Source organism: Sorex fumeus, unplaced genomic scaffold, assembly GCF_029834395.1.
Source record: "Sorex fumeus unplaced genomic scaffold, SorFum_2.1 ptg000078l, whole genome shotgun sequence".
Classification (NCBI taxonomy): domain Eukaryota; kingdom Metazoa; phylum Chordata; class Mammalia; order Eulipotyphla; family Soricidae; genus Sorex; species Sorex fumeus.
The window spans coordinates 5,260,895-5,281,732 of NW_026606135.1; the positions used below are offsets into that span (position 1 = coordinate 5,260,895).

At 55.2% G+C, this 20,838-nt stretch overlaps 2 protein-coding genes across 4 annotated transcripts in view; both read left to right on the forward strand.

The window, feature by feature from the left end:
• Nucleotides 1-6,509: 6,509 nt before the first annotated feature.
• CHAT (choline O-acetyltransferase) overlaps nucleotides 6,510-20,838 on the forward strand; it is a 60,783-nt gene continuing 46,454 nt past the window's right edge. Inside the window, exons 1-5 of one of the 3 annotated variants that reach the window (XM_056130459.1) lie at nucleotides 6,510-6,633; nucleotides 13,713-13,815; nucleotides 16,799-16,990; nucleotides 17,570-17,688; nucleotides 19,272-19,325. In XM_056130459.1, the coding sequence (XP_055986434.1) occupies nucleotides 13,750-13,815; nucleotides 16,799-16,990; nucleotides 17,570-17,688; nucleotides 19,272-19,325 (431 nt within the window). In that variant the 5' untranslated portion in view covers nucleotides 6,510-6,633; nucleotides 13,713-13,749. Of the gene's footprint in view, nucleotides 6,634-7,040; nucleotides 7,260-11,474; nucleotides 11,688-13,712; nucleotides 13,816-16,798; nucleotides 16,991-17,569; nucleotides 17,689-19,271; nucleotides 19,326-20,838 lie in introns of those variants that run through there. The other 2 variants (XM_056130458.1, XM_056130457.1) reach the window with 2 other exon arrangements.
• SLC18A3 (solute carrier family 18 member A3) lies at nucleotides 7,694-9,973 on the forward strand. The gene has a single exon (XM_056130460.1). The coding sequence runs from the start codon at nucleotides 8,039-8,041 to the stop codon at nucleotides 9,638-9,640; it is 1,602 nt and encodes a 533-aa protein (XP_055986435.1). The 5' UTR covers nucleotides 7,694-8,038; the 3' UTR covers nucleotides 9,641-9,973.

Consider the following 20,838-nt stretch of genomic DNA (forward strand, 5'->3'; position numbering starts at 1 on the left):
TCCACACACCTCAAACCGGCTGTGTGCAAGGACCACAACAGACAGTGTATGAACTCTGAAGCCAGCCAATTGTGAGAACTTCAAAAACAAGTGTGAAGAGTGAAAAAAAAAAAATCCTGGTAATCCCACAACCAAGTGTGTGGGCAACCCATTGCAATAGCAAAAATGGAGGAAAAAGAACTGGGGGTGGGGAGAGAGAGAGAGAGAGAGAGAGAGAGATCCGAGTTGCATGCAGCCATACTTGGTTCGATACCCAACACCGCATCATCCTGCAAGCATTGTTAGGCATGGTGGCTCCTGGCACCCCTGTAGTGGCCTAAGTACCATAGGGCCCAAACAACACTGTGTCCTCAAATGTCTACATGGAACATGGAACCACTAACTCACTTATCCAAGAATGGCTGGAAGAGGCCCCCAGACTCCTGAGAGTTGCTTGAGAGGACCTCTAAAACTTTTTAAAACAAACAAACAAACAAACAAACACTGTCCTCCCGTTGTTCTTCGATTTGCACGAGCAGGCCCAGTAATGTCTCCATTTTGAGACTTGTTACTGTGTTTGGCATATCGAATACGTCATGGGGAGCTTGCCAGGCTCTGCCCTGCGGGCGAGATACTCTCAATAGGAGCAGAGGGATCGAACCTGGCTTGGCCGGGCTGGCTACACGCAAGGCAAATCCCTACGGCTGTGCTATCGCTCCAGCAACAAAACGTTTTAAATTCAATAGAAATGTTTAATAGAGGTATGGAAGGGGAAATATGCTTACATATGAGATTTGTTATAATAGTATCATACCTAAATATGTCTCTGTGTGTGTATATATATGTGTGTGTGTATGCATATATATACAGATACATAAGAAATAAATATATATGGGAAAATGTGACATTTCTTATACATTGGAGATATTGTATACTAGGTACTGAGCATGATCTGGCCAGCCTTGATCTTACTGGAAACAGACACATTTTGTTTCGAAAACTTTCTCACAATGTAGTGTGACAGGCACAGGGATACAGTTTGGTCTTGCAGCAAAATAAGAAGAGACCAGTTTCATTTGGGGGTGAGACAAATCAGCTTTATTTGATTGTTAAAATAAGTAGGAATCATTTACACAGACAGGCGTAATTAACAAAATACATACATCTCACAAGGAATCACATTTCATCAATACCACACCTGTGAGGCATTGTCAATGTGCCGATTTTATAGGTGCCTAAGTAAGGCTTAACAGGTTAAGGAGCTTACACAAGGTCAGAGGGTGAGAGATTTAGAGAGGAAGAACAATTTTATGATTTTTAAGTGATATAACTTAAATCAAGAATATTTAAGTAAATTGACTGCAGGTTTAATAGGCAAATGATGATGGAAGCATTCCATACGATGCCCAAACTAGGCATCGTATGGAAACCACAGAGGTGGATGAACACTAGGGAACCTTTCAGAACAAGATGAAGACTTTAGATTCTTTCCTGTTGATGATGAGGTTCTGAAGAGTTTTCACTGTGTGGCATCATTACATCTACTCTAATTTATCCTGTTCAATAAGTAGAACCATAAATTTCAAGTCGTGGAGAAACAATAGTTTGCAGCCACAAGGGGCATGTCTAGGGCAAAGACATTCTGTTTAATGATGAGACTCTATTTAATGAGAAAGCCTGCAACTGAGGAAGAAAAAGAAAAACAGTCTAATGGGGGAAAATGAGGAAGGAAAGTAATGGATAATCTGTAAAAAAAAAATACAAAATGGCCAGTAAACACGTAAAAGGGTACCAACCAATTAAACAAAAAGTATAATAAAACCCTTTTCCCCCCCCACCATATTCACAAAAAAAGGGGGGGAAAGAGCAAATTTTGGCAAGCTGCAATTATGTATTCCCAGTGTGCAGAGGTACACATTCATACAGTCATCCTGGAGGGTAATTTGGAAATTTCCTTTAAGATTTTAAATGTGCATCCATAGTTGGGATAGACCACGATGGTTATGATCTTCTGGGAAAGCACCCCCACCCAAGCACAGGGAGATTCATTACAACAGTATCAGGCTTTAAAATTTGAAATAGCCTAAATGTCCATTACAGAGAAATAGTTGAAAACTCTGAGTATGTTCACAACAAAATGTACTATATAGCAGCTAAGAAAATTGGGCTGTTTCTATATAGAATAAAATGTATATTTTGTGGTGTGGGAAAGGAGGGGCTTTCAGAATGACACATATATATAATAATAGTTATCTTAAAACATCCTTGCACAAGCATAAGGGCTTTTATGCTACATTTTGTATGGGTTCATAGATATTCTGGAAGACTTTGAAAGGTTGTGGAAAATACACATAGAAGCAATAATGATGCATTATCTGAGAGGTGGTAGACAGAACCAGGTTGGGGAAAATAAAAATATTCACAAGTTTTAATTCTATGTGCATTTCTATGAGAAATTTCTATAGATTACTTATGATTCATTTTTACTTTAATAAATGTAGAGATGGATTTTAAAACCACGGACAAACCCGTTTCTATGCAAAACACAATTGTTGGTGCTCTGCAGAATGCAAAATAAGCAAAATCTTATTAGGCATATGGGCACAGATTTTGCCTTCAGATAATTCTGAGGTCGGTGTGGGGGGAATAGGTCTAATATCACGTGAAATAAATTCCCAAAAGGGAATGAAACGTGTCTTGGGATTCAAGATGAGATGGTGGTGGTAATATTTTGGGAAACAGAGGAAAGGCAAAGCAAGGCATGGCTTACATATCTTCAGGTGTATAGGTGGGAACTCCTGGGGTAAGAAGAAAGGGGACACATTGTGTAAAGCCACAACACCTGAAGGCTGAAGGAGTTGGGCCCAGTCCTAGGTGGGGAGGAAAGAGCGAGAAGTCTGTGGAGTCAGTGTATGCCTGGAAGATTGCCTAAAACCTTACAGAGAAAAGAAAGTGCATATCCACTGGGAGGTACCAGGTCAGAAGTCAAGGGATCACTGGCGAGAAAAGATTCTGAGTCAGAGCTGATGGCAAGGATGGTGTTAATGGAGGTGGGAGATGAAGCTGAGAGCCTTGCTGGATTGGACTGGGAAATAAGAGGAAAGAGCAGAAACCAGGGGGATTCCAGGACTCGGTGATTTATGGGAAGTGTCTAGAGTCAGAAGAAAAAACACGTATAGAGACTATTCTCTGGGAGCTATAGGAGAGGCATCAAGGCCACCCAGAGAAGCTTGTCTTCTGCTTTCCCCCTCCATGCTGAGCTATGTTGTGCATAATATAGGCTAGGGCCCTAAGGACGAGCTGGGCAAGGGCGGGCAGGCAGACACATAGTCCTCCTGGCTTCCAGCCACCAGACTCACAGCCTTCCGGGAAGGGCTGACAGGGGCCGCTCTGTTCCTTTGAATCTGAGAATATGTAGCTGGGGAAGCCTAAATTAATTAAGTGATGTGAAAGCCCAGAGGCCTCCTAAGGAAGCATATGGAGGGGGTGGGGTAGCAAGGACAGAGGGAACTGCATCCCCTCCCCCAGTACTGGAATCCAAACAGCCGCAGGAGCTTCATTGGAATGAAGCCTGTGCTTAAGTGCTTCCAGGGAGACAAAGAAAGAATAAATCAGGAGAGGAGCCCCGCCCACACACCACCACTGCAACCACCAACCTGCTTCTGCCCAGAAACATAGTCATCTTGTTTTGTGGGACCAAATGCCTACAGAGAGCAACAAATGGCAAAGCCCTGGAATTGATGAGCTCCTAGAAGAAACATGATAGTATGGTAGTTTCTTCTGAAGCAGCACACCTCCACACAACTTCCACCAAGACATCACTTCACTTATTCCCCCCCACCCCCACCCTCCGCTAGACCACATGAAGGCACAGATGCAAGTGGTCTACCCTCTTGCCCCACTCAACTCCCATGTACAAGGACTCTTAGAGCCACACTAGGACAGCAGCCCAGCAAGAAAAGGACCTTATACTAAAAGGCTAAGGCCACACTTGAATCCAAAGCATCAAGCAAGAAGAAACATTCTCAGTCAGAAATAACCAGGTCATCAATTTCAAAATAATAATTAAGCCCCTACTGATTGTCAAATAATAAACTAGACACTTTCACATCAGTTGCCTCATCATCATCTTTACCATTCTGGACCAAGAAACCTGAGAGATGAATGCTGGAGGAGATATCTTCAATCTTTATTCTGTCTCATCTTTGATCACCAATACTGTATCCCTACCTACCCTCTAATCATGGAAAATGTTTCCCTACCTATGAAACAGCAACAAGAAGATTGATAAGATTAGGTGAATTGATGTTTGTAGACTTACTATAATTTCAGCACCTATATTCTAAAAATAACAATATCTTCATTAACTCATACAACTTACATTAAGTACTATTCTGTAGTAGCAGTCTCTGGATCTGGTTTAGAAACAGGGTGGAGGGAGGGGGTGGGATAGCGTCTCTCTTCTTTGACAGAATCGAGTAAGAAGTTCTCTTTTGCCACTATTATGCTCAGAGAACTCTCTAAAAATTCATTTGCAAGAGATCTAGTGAGGAGGAATCCAGAGACGCAGGAAGATGGAGTAGAGGAGCACTTTTAGGCTGGCTGGGAAGTAAAAGTGTCCAGTACCACAGCTAAGACAGCACCCGGGAGGCAGTACGTTGGACAGCGCGGGGGCCAAAGTACCTTGGACAGCTCCCAAAGACTAGAACTGGAAGAGCGCTGGTTCCACTTGAAACCAAGGCTCAGGTGCTAGCCTTTTGCTGAAGTCAAGATCATTAACTCAGTGCAACTTTGAGCCCTATTCTGGTGCCTGCTGATGGGTGAGGAGAGAAGAGGGGGGTTTGGACTAGAAATTGGAGAGTGGGAATACAGTGATCTTGGTGCCTCTTCAGTATATCAGCCCAAGACCCTCTGCCCTGGATCTTGATCTTTCTCTCTTCTATATTTCCAGGGTGTGGTTGCCTTGCAGTGGGAGAACAGAAGCAATTATGGAGCACGGGATACAGGAAGGGAGTGTGGGAACCCCAAGGAGTCCCACAGCCTAGGGGTCTAAGCCCTCCTGCTGGGATGCTGGGCAAGATCATAGATCAGGGCTTCTGGGAGCCTGAGCCATTTTCCAGCTTCCTCCTTAGCAACTCAGGGGAAAGAGCATCCTTACTACACTCAGACAGACTGTGTGAGGATTAAATAAAACATCACACTGAATACCTCAGAAACAGAAACCTGCTTTCTATACAAGTCTGTCAGAGTGGAGCCGAGAGCTGGAGAGTTATATAGGAGCCCAGAGAGCATTTTAATAGTCGTGAATTATATGGCCAGTGGGCTAGGAGAAGGGATTTGCACCTCAAAAGTTCTCGGTGTTTATCTTCAGTCACTAGACAGAAAACTTCTTGAACCCTTGCGGTCTCTTAAATCAGATAGGAAAATCACTCGATGCATAAACAACAATTTCTCTGTGGGCTTCAAGACTGCTGCCCTGTAAGGCCACAGAACGGGAGGTTAGAAGAGGCCAGAGGTCTCAGAGTCAATGACTGGAGTGCCAGACAGGTGACATGAGTATATCAGACAGCTGACGGGAGACACGATGAGCTGGAGAGTACGTGTACTGACTAAAGACCTCCAAGTAAAATTTAGAATAATCTTCTTGTCCCAGCAGAGTCCTTCTATAACAGCCATTTCTGCCCAAAGTCATGATAAATGTGCTCTCCTCTAAAGCCTTTCTCAACAGACCCCAGACTGGAGGGCTTAGCGAGGGCTAATGTTATCCACAGGCAGGCCTGTTCCCAAACTCAATTCTTTTCCCTTTTCAAGGGTGATTTGGTCCAGAGTGGGAACCAGCAGCTTTTTACATGAGGGAGTTTCTTCTTCTCCTTCCCTGCAGTGTCTAGGTGGGTGGGGAAATTGGGCAGTAGGTGACAGGGCATCTCCATCCCCCAGGCCTCCATCACCTCACCCCACAGCCATCTCAGGGATTGATGCCAACTTTTCCTTCGGGATCCCCACTAGCCAGGAGAGAACCTGGAGTCACATGACCACTTCATCAGCACAACCAGCCAGGAAGCCAGGTAACTTTTACCTGCTCTACACAGACCCACGACTAAAATGGAAACAAAATGTCAGCTTTTGCAGGTGATAAAGATAACAATAGCAAACACACATTGCTCTTACTATTGGTCACCCCCCCCCCCCAAGTTGCAAATATTATTATTACTGTGTCACAGGTGAAGAAAGGAAGGGACAAGGAGGAGGTGAACTTGCCCCTAAAAACCCTAACTGGCTGACAGGGCTGGGGGCCATCTCAGCCATCTGTCTCTAACGCCCATGCTCTTCACATAGTATCAACCTGTTTTGTCCAGAGTAGGGAGTGCAAAGGGGGGAAGAAGCTGTATCTGATGCTAATTGGCTTTAGAGGGCAGAAAGACAGGCAGAGTCCTCGCTGACTCTGGAAGACAGGGACCAATTATAAACTCAACAACGCAAGTCTCCCAACATCAGCTGCCTCTCAGTCTTTCTCAGGCCAGCACCTGGTCAGGACTCAAAGTGGCATCCAGGGTCAACGTTATTGAGAGGAAACATTAGGTCAAGCGCACATCCAAGGTCCACTTGTTTGTCCACTGAGACCGAGGTGGCTGCCAGCTGCCGCCTTTCGAGAAGGTGAGTCCTTGATGAGAGCCAAGCTGCAGGGTCTTGCTCTGCAAGTGGGCGCAGCACGGATGCAAGGACTTTACCGCTCCAAGAGATGGGCAACATTAGCTCCAGAGCCCGCTCGGCTTTTGGAGACAACTCTGGAAAAGGAGCACGGGTGGGCTTGGTCTGGACTCTGAGGAGTGGAGGGCCTGGGAGGGGCTTAAGTGGGGAGGGGGCGAGGCGGAGGGAAGGGAATAGAGGTGGAGCCGCGCGGCCGGGACGGTGAAAGCGGGAAGGGGGAGAACCCGCTGGAAAGGGTTGGCTAGATCGTGAGGGAGGGTAGGACGGGCGGGGCTCAAATTTGGGACCCTGAGTGGGGACAAGGCAACTTACCCCGGCAGTCCTAGACTAACAGTCGGGAAATCTGTGCGGTAAACTCCAGCAAAGGGCCGATCTGTGGGAACCCTGGCCAGCAGCCTCCCCTCCCTTCCCCCGGGTGGAAGGAGCCAGGGGCGGGGCCAGAGAAAGGGTTGTGGGGGGATCCGTCCCCAGCGCCCCTCCAGTCACCACCCCACCTTCCAGCTGCGAGAACAGATGGACGCAGCCAGGGCTCACCTCGGGGGCTCCTTGCCCGCTGCGCGCCGAGATCCGGGGTGAGATGGAGACCTGGAGACCTCCCCCGGCCCCCACTCCCCCGCACTCCCCTTTCTCGCCCGGGAAAGCAGCCTCTGAGCACCCCCTCTCCGAGGGGGAGAAAAGCGGGTGCGAACCTCGCAGGTCCTAAAATTGGGGGTTCCAGAGACCCCCGCGCTCCGCTGGCGGCCCACTCATCCCCCAGGGCTTGGGCAGGACTCTGGGCTCCGAGACCCCTTCCCGGGGGCTTCCAGCCCTGGTGCCATCTGGGGACCGGACCCCCGCCTGGCCGCGCCCCGCCCCCGGCCCCCGCCCGGCCGACGTCGCATTAGCATGAGCGACGCTAGTGGCCCGGGCACCACTCGGGGGCCGAGACTCGCCGCGTCACAGCCCCGAGTGGAAAGGGAAAAAAGAGGAGGCGGCGGCGGCGGCGGAGGCCAGAGCCGGCGCGCGGGGAGGGAGCGCGGGCGGGCGGCGGCAGCATGCCCCTCGGCGGGCGCGGGCGGCCTCTGCGCGCGGCGGGCACGGCTGCGGCTCGGACCCCGGCCCCGGGCCGCCCCTGAGCCCCCGCGCCCGCGGCTCTGGGGCTCGGCAGCGAAATCTCCGAGGCGCCGAGCCGGACGGGGTCCTTTGCGGTCCGCGGGGCGCGGGGCCATGAGCCCGGCCGCCACCTGACGCACGGGGGGCGCTGCCCGGCGCCGACCGCGCCCCCGAAGTTCCGCGCCCCGGTCTCGCCCAGCTGGGCACCCGCGTCCGGCCCCGGCGGAGGCGGCCTCGGGAGAGCGGTCGGGTGGGGGCCATGGAGCCGGCGGCGGCGTCCGCGGGCCAAGCCCGGGAGGCAGCCACGAAGCTGTCGGAGGCGGTGGGCGCGGCGCTGCAGGAGCCCCGGCGGCAGCGACGCCTGGTGCTGGTGATCGTGTGCGTGGCGCTCTTCCTGGACAACATGCTGTACATGGTCATCGTGCCCATCGTCCCCGAGTACATCGCTCACATGCGCGGGGGCAGCGAGAACCCCATCCTGACCACCGACGCGTGGGTGCCCACCCTGCCGCCGCCGACCGTGGCCAATGTCAGTGCGGACGCTCTCAACGCCTCCGAGTCCCCGCGCGCCGCGTGGCCGTCCGGCCCGGCGCTGCGGCCGCGCTACCCCACGGAGAGCGAGGACGTGAAGATCGGGGTGCTGTTCGCCTCCAAAGCCATCTTGCAACTGCTGGTGAACCCCCTGAGCGGGCCCTTCATCGACCGCATGAGCTACGACGTGCCGCTGCTCATCGGCCTGGGCGTCATGTTCGCCTCCACCGTGATGTTCGCCTTCGCCGAGGACTACGCCACGCTCTTCGCGGCGCGCAGCCTGCAGGGCCTGGGCTCGGCCTTCGCGGACACGTCTGGCATCGCCATGATCGCCGACAAGTACCCCGAGGAGCCGGAGCGCAGCCGCGCGCTGGGGGTGGCGCTGGCCTTCATCAGCTTCGGCAGCCTCGTGGCGCCGCCCTTCGGGGGCATCCTCTACGAGTTCGCGGGCAAGTGCGTGCCCTTCCTGGTGCTCGCCGCCGTGTCGCTGTTCGACGCGCTGCTGCTGCTGCTGGTGGCCAAGCCCTTCTCGGCCGCGGCGCGGGCGCGGGCCAACCTGCCGGTGGGCACGCCCATCCACCGCCTCATGCTGGACCCTTACATTGCAGTGGTGGCCGGCGCGCTCACCACCTGCAACATCCCCCTGGCCTTCCTCGAGCCCACGATCGCCACCTGGATGAAGCACACGATGGCGGCGTCCGAGTGGCAGATGGGCATGGTCTGGCTGCCGGCCTTCGTGCCGCACGTGCTCGGCGTCTACCTCACCGTGCGTCTGGCGGCGCGCTACCCGCACCTGCAGTGGCTGTACGGGGCCCTGGGGCTGGCGGTGATCGGCGCCAGCTCCTGCATGGTGCCTGCGTGCCACTCCTTCGCGCCGCTGGTGGTCTCGCTGTGCGGCCTCTGTTTCGGCATTGCGCTGGTGGATACCGCGCTGCTGCCCACGCTCGCCTTCCTCGTGGACGTGCGTCATGTCTCGGTCTACGGCAGCGTCTATGCTATTGCCGACATCTCCTACTCCGTGGCCTACGCGCTAGGGCCCATCGTGGCGGGCCACATCGTGCACTCGCTGGGCTTTGCGCAGCTCAGCCTCGGCATGGGGCTGGCCAACCTGCTCTACGCGCCCGTCTTGCTGCTACTGCGCAATGTGGGCCTCCTGACGCGCTCCCGCTCCGAGCGCGACGTGCTGCTTGACGAACCGCCGCAGGGTCTGTACGACGCCGTGCGCCTCCGGGAGCGCAACGTGCAGGGGTCCGACGGCGCGCCTCACAGCCCGCCAGGCCCCTTTGAGGAGTGCGAGGAGGACGACTACGACTACTACACCCGCAGCTAGCACTCCCGCGCCTCCTCCAGCCCCCCGCCCCCCGCCCCCACACTCTCGGGTCCAGGCGACTGCTCTGTGAGCGCACTGGCCGGCTCAGGCTCAGGGCCCACCCCCTCCAGCGAGTACCCCGGGCGCCTCCCCCGTCTTGACCTTCCCTGCCCCGCTCCCCTTTCTCTCCACGATCTTTGTCTCTTGTCGCTCTCTTTCTCCTCCAGTGGGGCGTGGAGCACCAAGGCGCTCAAGAGAGATGGGACTCGGTCCGGTTCAGAGATGAAGAGGCGCCTGCCGCCCCCCCTCGGGCTCCCTGATGTGAAGGTGTGCACCCCTCCCTGCTCCCGTCTGTCATTCCTTTCTTTCCTGCCACTGCCAACTCGGCCCGCAGCACCGCGGTGCCTTCCGTCCAAATCAATAAACCTTAACTCTCCGAGACCTCGTCTTTTTTTTACTAATGACGGTGGGGGGCTGGGCACACTGCTTGGGGGAAGTGCAGAGGGGAGAGTGGGCTGGATGGAGCCCCCATTCAGCAAGTGGGACCCCCTTAGCCCCGTTCTACCTGCGAAAGAAAATTAAAAAGGAGCAAACTGGATGCCCCGGTCCACCCCCTGTCTCCAAGCCTGCCACACTCCCCCTTTCTGGCAGCCTCAGAACAACGCCCCAGGGCGCCACCCGGGGGAGCCTGAGGTCCTGGTCCCTTTTGAGCTCTGGGTCACTGCCACCTCTGAACACGAAGGCGCCCGGGCTTGCGCTGGCTCTTGAGCCCCGCGTTCGGTGCCGGTGGACTAGGGAAAGGAATAGACGGAGGCTTCCCGGCAGGCCTGGCCCGCGGAACTGGAGCCGCTCGCTGCCTGTTGGCTGGAGACCCAGGCTCGGTCCCGGGAAGGGGCACTGCGGTCCCAGGGCCTGTGGTGTTCCGCAGTGGGTGGGCTCAGAGAGAGGTTTGAACCCGAGCAAGAGAAGTGGGAATGTGGGAGCAGCGGGAGACAATCTCCTGGCCTATGTGGGCTGCCAGGTAGTGCGTGGGAGGTGAGCCCGGGACCCCGCTTTGTGTGCCATTCTCTGCAGCTGCAGCCCTGAGACCCGTGGAGTCCTCAGAAACGATGAGAGGCTGCTGGGTTGGGGTACACTGCGGACCACCGGGTCCTCCTGCTACTGCAGGACTTGCGTGCCCCTAAGAGGTCTGTCTCGGTGGATCGGTGGATCTCTGCCTGGGCCCCGGGGGTCGGGAGACAGAGCTGGGCTTGGGGAACCAAACTCTACCTGCCTGCGGGGAGCGTTCCTAGTACCCCAGGATCACTATCCCTGCCCCGTGCTCCCCACCAAGAATGCCAGCATTGCTGGGGGAAGGAAGAGAAACGGAGGGAAGAGGTCCTACGGAGAGAAACAAATTGATCTAAATTAAATCGGGCTCACGATCGCTATTTATTATTATTATCATTCATATTATTATGGTTGTCCAGGGATTTAGTCTGGCTTAGACAGTGGGAGGGCGCAGACTCCCCCAGATCTCATCCTTCCCGGGGGTTCTCAGGTCGCGGCTGCGTGGAACAGCGGGGGTGGGGGGGGCTCGGGGGCTGAGGGCCACTGGGCTGGGGTCAGCGGGCACGCCGGGCTCCTCCAGTCCCCGCACGCTTCTCGGGGCGCGGGGTTCCGCTGTCCCGATTGTTCCGAGCTCCTGCCCACGCCGTCTGAGCCCGGCGCGGGGTCCGGCGGTGGGAAGCCAGCAGGCGCAGGGGGTGGGGGGCGGGGGTGACCGAGGACTCGGAGGGAGCGAGACAGGGGTGGGGCTGGGGGAGGGAGGGGAAGGAAGCAGGGGAGGGAGGAGAACAGGAGGAAGGAGAAAACAGGCGCGGCCGGCGCGGTCCCAGTCAGTCGGGAGGCCGCGGGGAGAAAGAGACGTCGGAGCCTCCGGCTGGGTCGGAGCTGCAGCCCCCGCGCGCGCCCCGCGGACGCGTCCCTCCCTGCCGCCGCCCCCACCCGGCGCCCCGCACTCGCGCGCCGGGTGCAGCTCGGGGCTGGGCTAGCCGCGGAGTCGAGGCAGCAGCACCCAAGAGCGCAGGTGAGAAGGGCTGGGTCGGCGGGGCGCGGGGCGCGGGGCGCGGGGCTCTGGCCGCTCCCGGGGGTGCCGCAGGGAGGCTGTGTCCCGGCCACTGCGCCACGAGATCCCCGGAGCAGAGGAATCTTCCCCAGCCCAGAACGGCGGCGGCCGTCGGGGATTGCCGGGAGCCCGCTGGTACCCGCGCGGCTCTAGGGTTCTAAGGGCTTCCGAGGCCGCCGGAGTGGGGCCGGGGCCAGGAGGGATGGACGAGGAGAGGAGAGAGGTGAGGGGCTTGGAGAGGCCACCGGGGCTCGGCGCTCCACGTGCGCGCCCTCCACTCTCCCCGACACCCGATTCCCTGAGTGCCGCGAGCATCTCGATAGCCACCCTGGTCCAACTTGGGTGGGGGTGGGGCGGCCGCGGGTGGCAGGCAAAAGCCGGTCCAGGGAGTCCCTGGGGCAAAGTGGGAAAGCGAGGGGTACCTGCGTCTGGTGAGCTGCGGTGGGGTGGCTCTTAAAGAAACCTGAATCCTTTACAGGTACACACACACACACACACACACACACACACACACACACACTCCAACAGCACAGGAGAAAGGGGAGCTGTCTGAGTGCAGACCTTCCTCTAAGTCCCCTGAAACCATCTCTCCAATGTCCTGTGCTTCTCCAGAATGTGGGTTCCCAGAGGCAAGTATCTTACCCCTCTGATGTTGGCTTGGGGCCAGAGCAAAACTGTTTCTTGGAACTTTCCCAGTCTGTTATTGCCCTCTCTGCCCCCTCAAACCTGCCCAGCACTGGGATGGACCCGCCCCTCGACACCACTGCTTTGGGGTTTGCAGGAGGGAAGGGCTCAGGTTCCTGGTCCCCAATGCCCTGCCAGATGCCTACAAGCATCTCTCCATCCTCTGCGGCCAGGCAGCTCCAGGCTTCTTCTCGCTGGTTCTTGGCTCAGCTGTCCAGGACCGCCCAAGTCCTACCCTGTGAAGCAGGTGTCAGAGTCCTTTTTGCCCAGACACCACCTGGGTGCTGCCTCCAGGGATGCCTGTCCCATGGGGCCACAGAAAGAACAACAGTTTGAGGCTCTGGGTGAGAAGAGAAAAAACAGAAGTCATAGGGTGTGTCCTGCAAGTGTGTGCTAAGCAAGACCTCAGGTTACAAACTGTGCCCTACTAGCTTAACCTCTTGGTCTTTGACCTTATTGGCTGGGCTCATGTCTACTGCACCTTCATCATGAATTCATCTCTCTGCCCTGGGCTAAGTCCAGATGGCTGCAGAAGACCAGGCTGCCTACATCCCCGGGGCACCTTTTTCCTGCCACCCACACTCAGAGCTGCAGCCTAGACATTGCCTGAGTTCCAGCCCATGAAACAAGTCCCTTCACAGCTGGAGTGATAGCACAGAGGGTAGGGCATTTGCTTGTACTGGCCGAGCCAGGTTCAATCCCTGGCATCCCATATGGTCCCCTAAGCACCTCCAGGAGTATTTCCTGAGTGCAGAGCCAGGAGTAAACTCTGAGCATCGCCGTCATTACCCAAAAAGAAAAAGAATAAAGAAGGTCCCAGCATCCTGCCTGCCTGGACCACAAACTCCACTCCCCGTCTGGCCCAAGTGTCTTTTGGAGCCCTGCACCTTCCAGGGCCTTCTATTCATTCAGTTCATGTTTGTGCAAGCACACATGCACCCCATTACTGAGCTACTCAACACTGCAGCTACTCCACACCCGGCACCAGCCTAGCTTCCAGAGATGGAGCCCTGAGCACTGCAGGTATGGTCTTGGTCCAGAGAAGCTCGCGGTCTGGTGGGAAGGACACATCTCCATTAGCAAGGAGATGTCTAAGGTCAAGATAGGAACAGAACAAGAGCTCTGTCAGTGACGCTGCGTGAATTTGAAATGGGCAGAATTTGAAATGGGCAGTGTGGAGTCAGGAGCTTGGAGGCCCTGGCCTCTCCCAGGGAGAGGGCAGGAACTGGGCTATGTGGGGTGCAGTGGCCACCACTGGTCTCTACAGCTTTGTGTGATGCTTCTCCACTTCTTGGTCCTCAGGTCTACACCTCTGCTTCCCTGACCAGGAGTCACCAAGATGCCTATCCTGGAGAAAACCCCCCAAAATATGGCAGCAAAAGCTGCCAGTACTGAGGAGGAGGCGGTGAGTGCCCTTGGGGACCCACTTTCTCATGCTGCTCTCTGTGTACCTGGCTTCCAGAACAGTGTACTTGACCCCACTGCTCTCCTGCTTGCCCAGATGTGAGCCCAGTGGAGTGCTTGGAGGCCCCAGTGGAGACTGAGCTCCCCCCTGTAGCTTTTCACCTCCCAGTCCCAGCATTGCTCAGCTTCAGCTCTGAATCCTGAGGCACCATCTTCCTCACCAGCTTGCAGTCTTCTCCCTCCCCTCCCCTGCCTTGGGGCAGGCATCTCCCTTGCCTTCAGAGTGACAGTGACACACACATCCCTCTCTCCAGGTTGTGTCCATGTCCGTGTCAGCCCCCTTCTGGGGCAGCCTTCCACCCATTCACTCCCCATCAGCCACCCCCAGGCCGGCATTTAAAAACCAGAGCACACCTGCACTGTCCGGCTTCCCCAGACCAATCTCTATAGCTGACAGACACCCACTGGTCTGGGACTTCTTTGAGAGCAGGTCCTGTCCCAAGACCTACTCCACCTACTCTCCAAGGAACATGGACTCACCCGAGAGCCCAGGGTCTGAAGACCCTCGTTAGTACAAGTCCTTTGTCCCTGGTCTTACAGAATCAGAGGCTCATCAGAGACGAGACTGAGACTTTGGGATGAAAGTTTTCTGCCTCTTTCCCATATTCCCACCAGCTCATTCATCTCAACATCCCTGCTGCCCCCAGCTCTGCTAGAGTTCCACAGGGCAGTGGGTTATTTCCATGTAAGGCAAATACCCTACAAGCTATACTATCACTCCAACCCCTCTGCTGGACTTTCTGTTGGTGCTTGCACACTTATCCAGCCTATGGACCCTTAAGCTCTAGAACAAGTAAGAAAAAAATCAGAAGGGCTGATTGGGGACCTGTGTCTGTCGCTCCAGAAATGGGCTAAGTCACCTGGGATTCTCCCCAACCCCATCTTAACATATTCCTCAGGGCATGACCCCCTGGGACAGTGAACTCAGACAGTACAGGACTCCTGGCCACTCAAGCATATGTTACCTGGGTCCGCCCATGGCTATCCACCTCAACTCTATTGGGTGGGGAGCAGAGGCAAGCTTTCTCTGTCCCCTTTACTTGGCAGCAGTTTTCCAGTCTGCCGGGGTAAAAAGTCACGCCCTGCCCCATGACCCTGCAGAGCAAAAACTCCTGAAGGAAGGCAGCTCCTCTTCACCTCCAAACTTTAAAAAAATATTTTTATCAGTGAAACACCATGAGGTACAGTTGTTGACTTACAAATTTTTGTGCTTGAGTTTCAATTATGCAATGATAAAATACCCATCCCTCCACCAGTGCCCATTTTCCACCACCACGGATCCCAGTATCCCTCCCACCCCCCATCCCCCCCAATCCCCCTGCCTCTGTGGCAGGGCATTCCCTTTTGTTCTCTCTCTCCTTTTGGTGCTGTGGTTTGCAAAAGAGGCATTGAGTGGCAATCATGCTTGGTCTATAGTCTACTTTCAGCATGCATCTCCCATCCTGGGAGGATCCTCCCAACACCACAAGTTCACCTCCAAACTTTAAGCAGTACCGTGACACAGCCCTGGTTTCTCAGCATGACCAGAAGTGAAGAAAATAGAAATGAGAGAAGGTGGGGAAATGGGCAGGGAAGAAGAGACACACCAAGGAGGAAGGGACAGAACTCATGCCAAGTGAAGTCTCAGTTCCTTCCCCAACTCTGCCACCCAGGAACAGACGACCTTGGCTTGGTGTTAGTCTCTGGGCAGTATTTTCTTTGTGTGTAGGGGGACACACATGGCAGTGCCCAGGCCTTAGTCCTGGCTCTGCGCTCAGGGATCACTCCTGGTGGGGTTCAGGGGACCATATGGAGTGCTGGGGATTGAATCTATATCTTCCCAGTATAAGGCAGCCACTCGACCTGCTTTTCACTGTACTGTCACACTCCCCTCATGGAGTCAGGATTAAAAGTCGTGTCGAGAACCCAACAGAGTATCCTTGAACATACCTGGGATGGACATGGAAATTCATCTGTTATCACTGGGAAGTGGGGTGTGGGGGGGTCACAGATACAAATGGACCTGGGTGGGGTTCTGAACAAGCCCTCTCCATTCTCTGGGGACCCCTCTGAAGGGCTGAGGATGGTAACCCCAACATATTTGGCAGCACCTCTGGAGATAGTGTTTCTCTCGTTAAGTTTCCTTGCCCCACAGGGAGGAATTGCTTTGATCGTCCTGGGGATGAGGAGACTGAGACTTGGGATGATGAAGAGAACTTATTACTCTGTACTTACCCACTCCCCCCCGCCCCCCCTCCCCGCCCAAAGGAAGCAGCTGATTCCTCCCCAGGTTTCAAAACCAGGAGGGATTTCAACAAATGGCCCAAGCTGTGAGTCACCTTCCGAGGAAGCATCTCACAGAAGTATGGTTCATTAGAACAAGCAATGAAGTATGCTTGCCACCCCAAACCATCTTTCCACTGGCCAGTCTTCTCCAGTCATGTCACCCTCTCTGAACTCTGAGATCTATTGGATTCTAGAGACCCAGCTGAAATCCATTTCCAAATTAAGAACGACCAGCAGCCAACAATATCAATAACAGAGCAAAATTCATCTTTGACCCATTGTCTATGATCTAGTAGCCTTATTACATCCAGGATACCTTGACTTTTATGACAGGTACCCATTTTAAGGAAGGCAAAAAAGTTCTGTCCTGACGGGGTAGTCCCGTCAAGGTCACTCAAGGGTAGCTTTAGGTCAGGACATAAACTCAGTTTTCTCCAGTGCCAACAACAAGGGCCTTTCCTTCTTGGAGTAGAGCTGGTGAAGAGAAGAAAGAAAATAGAAGCTTCCTGAGTTCATAATTCTTCTGGGTTCTGGGATAGGTGAGGCTTAGGGGCAGGCCAAGGATGGAGCAGACCCTGGAGATCAGCTGGGCATGGTCCCAGACAAGGACTACCCCGTCAGGACAGAACCAACAAGTGCCTGCATCTCCTCTCCTCCAGGGGCTGCCCAAACTCCCCGTGCCCCCGCTGCAACAAACCTTGGCCACTTACCTGAGATGCATGAAGCACCTCGTCCCTGAGGAGCAGTTCAGGAAGAGCCAGGTCATTGTGCAGCGGTTCGGGGCTCCCGGTGGCCTCGGGGAGACCCTGCAGCAGAAGCTCCTGGAACGGCAAGAGAAAACGGCCAACTGGGTAAGCATTGCATGGGAAGAAGATGGACAGAGCACCAGAGGGATTGTGGTGGCAGCTGGAGGCAACCTGAGAAACACAGGGGGATCTGAGTGAGGGGTGCAGGAGGGGACTGAACCAGAGACAGGAGAGAGGAGCAAGGGTGTGGTAGAGGATCTGTAGAATGGGAGCTGGGGGACAGATGGGGGTGATGGTGAGAGAGGCAGAGAGGGTAGGGGAACAGAGGAGGATGAGGACGAGTAGGGACAGGTGGGGATAAGCGGTAAGGTTGGGGAAGCACGAAGGCAGAAACAGCATTTCTGAGGATGGGCGGGAGCAAGGTTGAAGCAGCTCAAGGCTAGGATGGGCAAGTGGGATGGAGGAAAGAAGATCATGTGTGCGGGGCAGAGAGGGAGGGGCTGGGGTTCACTCGCATGACTGAAAGAAGTGCCTGATTCATTGACTGTCCCGTTAGTCCCTTGAGCTGCCAGGAGGGGTGGGGGCTTTCTGCTGCCATAATGTCCTTGTTTGGAGAGGTGTGCATGGGTGGGGTGGCTTTGGGGGTGGGGGGTAACGATCCCATGCCCCTGGCCTCTCTTTTAGGTGTCTGAATACTGGCTGAATGACATGTACCTCAACAACCGCCTGGCCCTGCCTGTTAACTCCAGCCCAGCTGTCATCTTCGCCCAACAGCATTTCCAGGACACCAATGACCAGCTAAGGTAGGGCCACTGGGTGCCTGAGCTACATCCCGGGAGAACCCCTGGGGGAAGGGACAGCTGCCTTCACATCCCCCCTCGCCCCCCAGTCTGCCAAGAAGGAAAATCCAAGATCATGCCAAGACTGAGATTTTAAGGGCCAAATATTCAGACCTGGGGGACCCAGGCCCTGGGCAGGAAAGGAAGGGAGCAGGGCCTGGGTCTTCCTTACAGCACGTGTGTGTATTTGGTGTGAGGTCCTGGAGGATGGTGTGTGTGTGTGAGAGGTATGTGGTATACACCTCTGATCTGCCCAGTTACTGTCCCGGGTTACCTCTGCTGCTCCGCACCACCGCCCCCCCCCCCCCGCCCCCAGCTCTGAGCAGAGGCTCCCTCGGGAGGAGGCAGAAATGGTTCCTCCCCAGCAGCAGTCACAGCCGCCAGAGCTCCTGCCATCTGCTGCAATTTCAGAGCTCAGTGAGCCGCTGGAAGGGCCTCTGGGCCCACATGTGACAGTGGAGGGTCGTTTAGGCAGGGGGAGGGGGCCCCTGATTCAGGGGGACTGCTTATAGCAGGGGTGGGAGAGGGTCTTTCTGCCGGAGTTTTCGAGCCAGAGCAGTCTCTGGTCTCAAGACCTGAATGGGGGCCCAAGCAATAGTACAAGGGGCCCCGCGCTTGCCTTGCATGTGGCCCACCTTGGTTCGATCCCCGGCATTTCATCCCTGAGCCCTGACTGAAGTGATCCCTGAGCACTGATGGGTAGGGCCATCCCCAACACTTGCCCCCCCCCAACAAAATAAAAGACCCGAATTGGGGATCATGCAGGGACAGTTGAGGAAGGGAGGATAAAAGAGGCAGGGCAGCACCGACCAAATAGGCAGGACCCAGAGATGCCAGGAAGACCCCCCCTCACCTCTCCTTCTTTCCCAAGACACCCTGCTGGCCTACTAGCCTGCAGTTCCCCCTTCCCCAGCAGCTGGACCTCCCCTGGCAGAAGAAGGTGGGGTGCTGGTGGAGGAGTGACTTCCTAAGATCTTAAAATCCCATGGGACGGGGCACTTCCGCCTGAGACACTTAGGCCAGGACTCAGGATAGTTCCATAATCTGGTCCCCAGGTACAGATCTCTGGGGTCTCCCCCCTACCCCACCCTGCCCCACCACTTCCCTTTTCACTAGTGCTAAAGGGCCTTAGGACTGACTCTCTCAGGAGATTGGGTTTCCCAGCAGCGCCAGGGACCTGGGCCAGTCCAGCCTCAACCTTTTCTAGAAGCAACCTACTCCTGACCACCCAGTCCCTCTTCCTGCCCTTGTCCTCAGACCATTTTCAATGTCTTCTCCCCCCCGCAGTCCCCCTGTTTCCAAGGTATCTTTATTCCCAGACTTGGGAAGGACTGACAGCATGGGAAGGGGAGGGGGTAGCAGGACCCTGTGATTGCCGCATCTCTGGGGCTTGGCTTCCTTAGATGATTCCTGAGCTTGGCAGGCTGTAGGGGAGAGAGATTGGGGGGAGGGGGTAAGAGGAAGAGATGGGGGGTGGTGAGGGAGAAGAAGTTAAAAGGGTTGGGGGAGCCCCAGAGAGGGAACATTAAGAACTTGTCTCTCTGCAGGTTTGCAGCCAACCTCATCTCTGGTGTGCTCAGCTACAAGGCCCTGCTGGACAGGTAAGGACTGGGCACAGCCTAGGCACCCTGTTCTGCCATGGCCGCCTTTCCTGCCTCCCAGGTGAGGAACCCCTGCAGCTCAGGGACCTGGTCTTTTTTTTTTCTAGCTTTGTGTTCCTGGCCCCTGGCACTGAGCAAGTTAACCCCCCCATCCCCCCTGGCTTCCCCAGCATCAGGGTGACCTTTACCTCAGCTGGCTGGAACCTCAGCAGTCTCTTTCCCTCGCTAGATCTATCAACAGTCCCCCACCCCTCATGGCTTGGCCTGAGCTTTCCCAGCAGCACTGAGGCCGATGAGCTCGGCGACATAGCCAAGTGCTTGAGCATTGCCACCAAGGGCACATAATTCCCAGTCATTGCGACCAAGCGGGAGAGATCTCTCTCTGGTCATTGTGACCAAGAGTGGGTGATCCTGGGTTGCAAAATAGCAACAAAAAGGAAAGAGATGGGGGGTGGGGTGGCCAGAAATAAATAAATGTTACCAAGGTCAAATTTAAAGAGAAACGTCCAGGATGGGCAGACAGCTCAAAGGGCTGAAGCACTTGATCTCATGTGGGACTCCCAGGTTTGATCCCCGGCACCACCAGGCTGGTGTGGTGTCCCCTAGCACTGCTAGCCCCAGCATCTAACCCTCAGAGGGCACAGCCGGGCCAAGTACTGCTGGGAGTGGCCCTGGTCTGTGCAACCAACTGGTCCTTCCTGAGCCTCACTGAGCCCTCCACACAAAAATCTTTTAAAGGAAATGCCCGTGTGCGCAATGCCACGAATGAACATGTCAGAAATCTTGAGGACACAGGAGGGGAAGAAGAGCAGGGATGGTCCAGCTTGCCCTTTGCTTCTGAGGCGCGCAGTGTCCCTACTCTGAGCGTGACCCCCCAGCCTACCAACCCCAGGAATGGGTGCCCTGGCTCAGTGGACACAGCAGCCCTGGCAGATGAGGAGGGATGCATGCGCACAGCAGGTGACTGACTCTCCTCAGGCAAGGACAGACCCTCTTGAAGCTGAGTGTCAGGTGCCTAGAATGGCCCAGGTCCCCAAAGGGAGGAAATAGAAGAGCATCAGACACTGGGAAAGAGAAGCTCCAAGCAGCATCTGTTGCAGAGAAGACACAGCTAAAGGCTCAGAGAGGTGAAGAGACTAGTCCCAAGTCACACAGCCAGCGGGTGGCAGATAGAGGAGGGCACAAGGTGGTATGAGGATGTGAAGTGGGTGCTGTCTTCCTTATCAGTATATCCCAGCCCTTAGAGCAGAAGTTCTTCCCTGCTGCCCTCCGCCCCTGCCCCCCCCCCCACCAGAGGACAGGGACTTTAGACCCAAAGGGCAGAACAGCTCAGAGTAGAGCCTGGATGTAGGCCTGCAACCACAGCAGGAAGCATGAGTGTGAGTGAAAGTGACCGCTGTGACCTGGACTCACAGCTGTCGGAGGATGAGTAGCAACTGCTACTCTCACTGCCCTGGGAGATGATGCCTGGGGTCTCAGGCCCCAGCGTGGCATGCTGCAACCTTCATGCCTC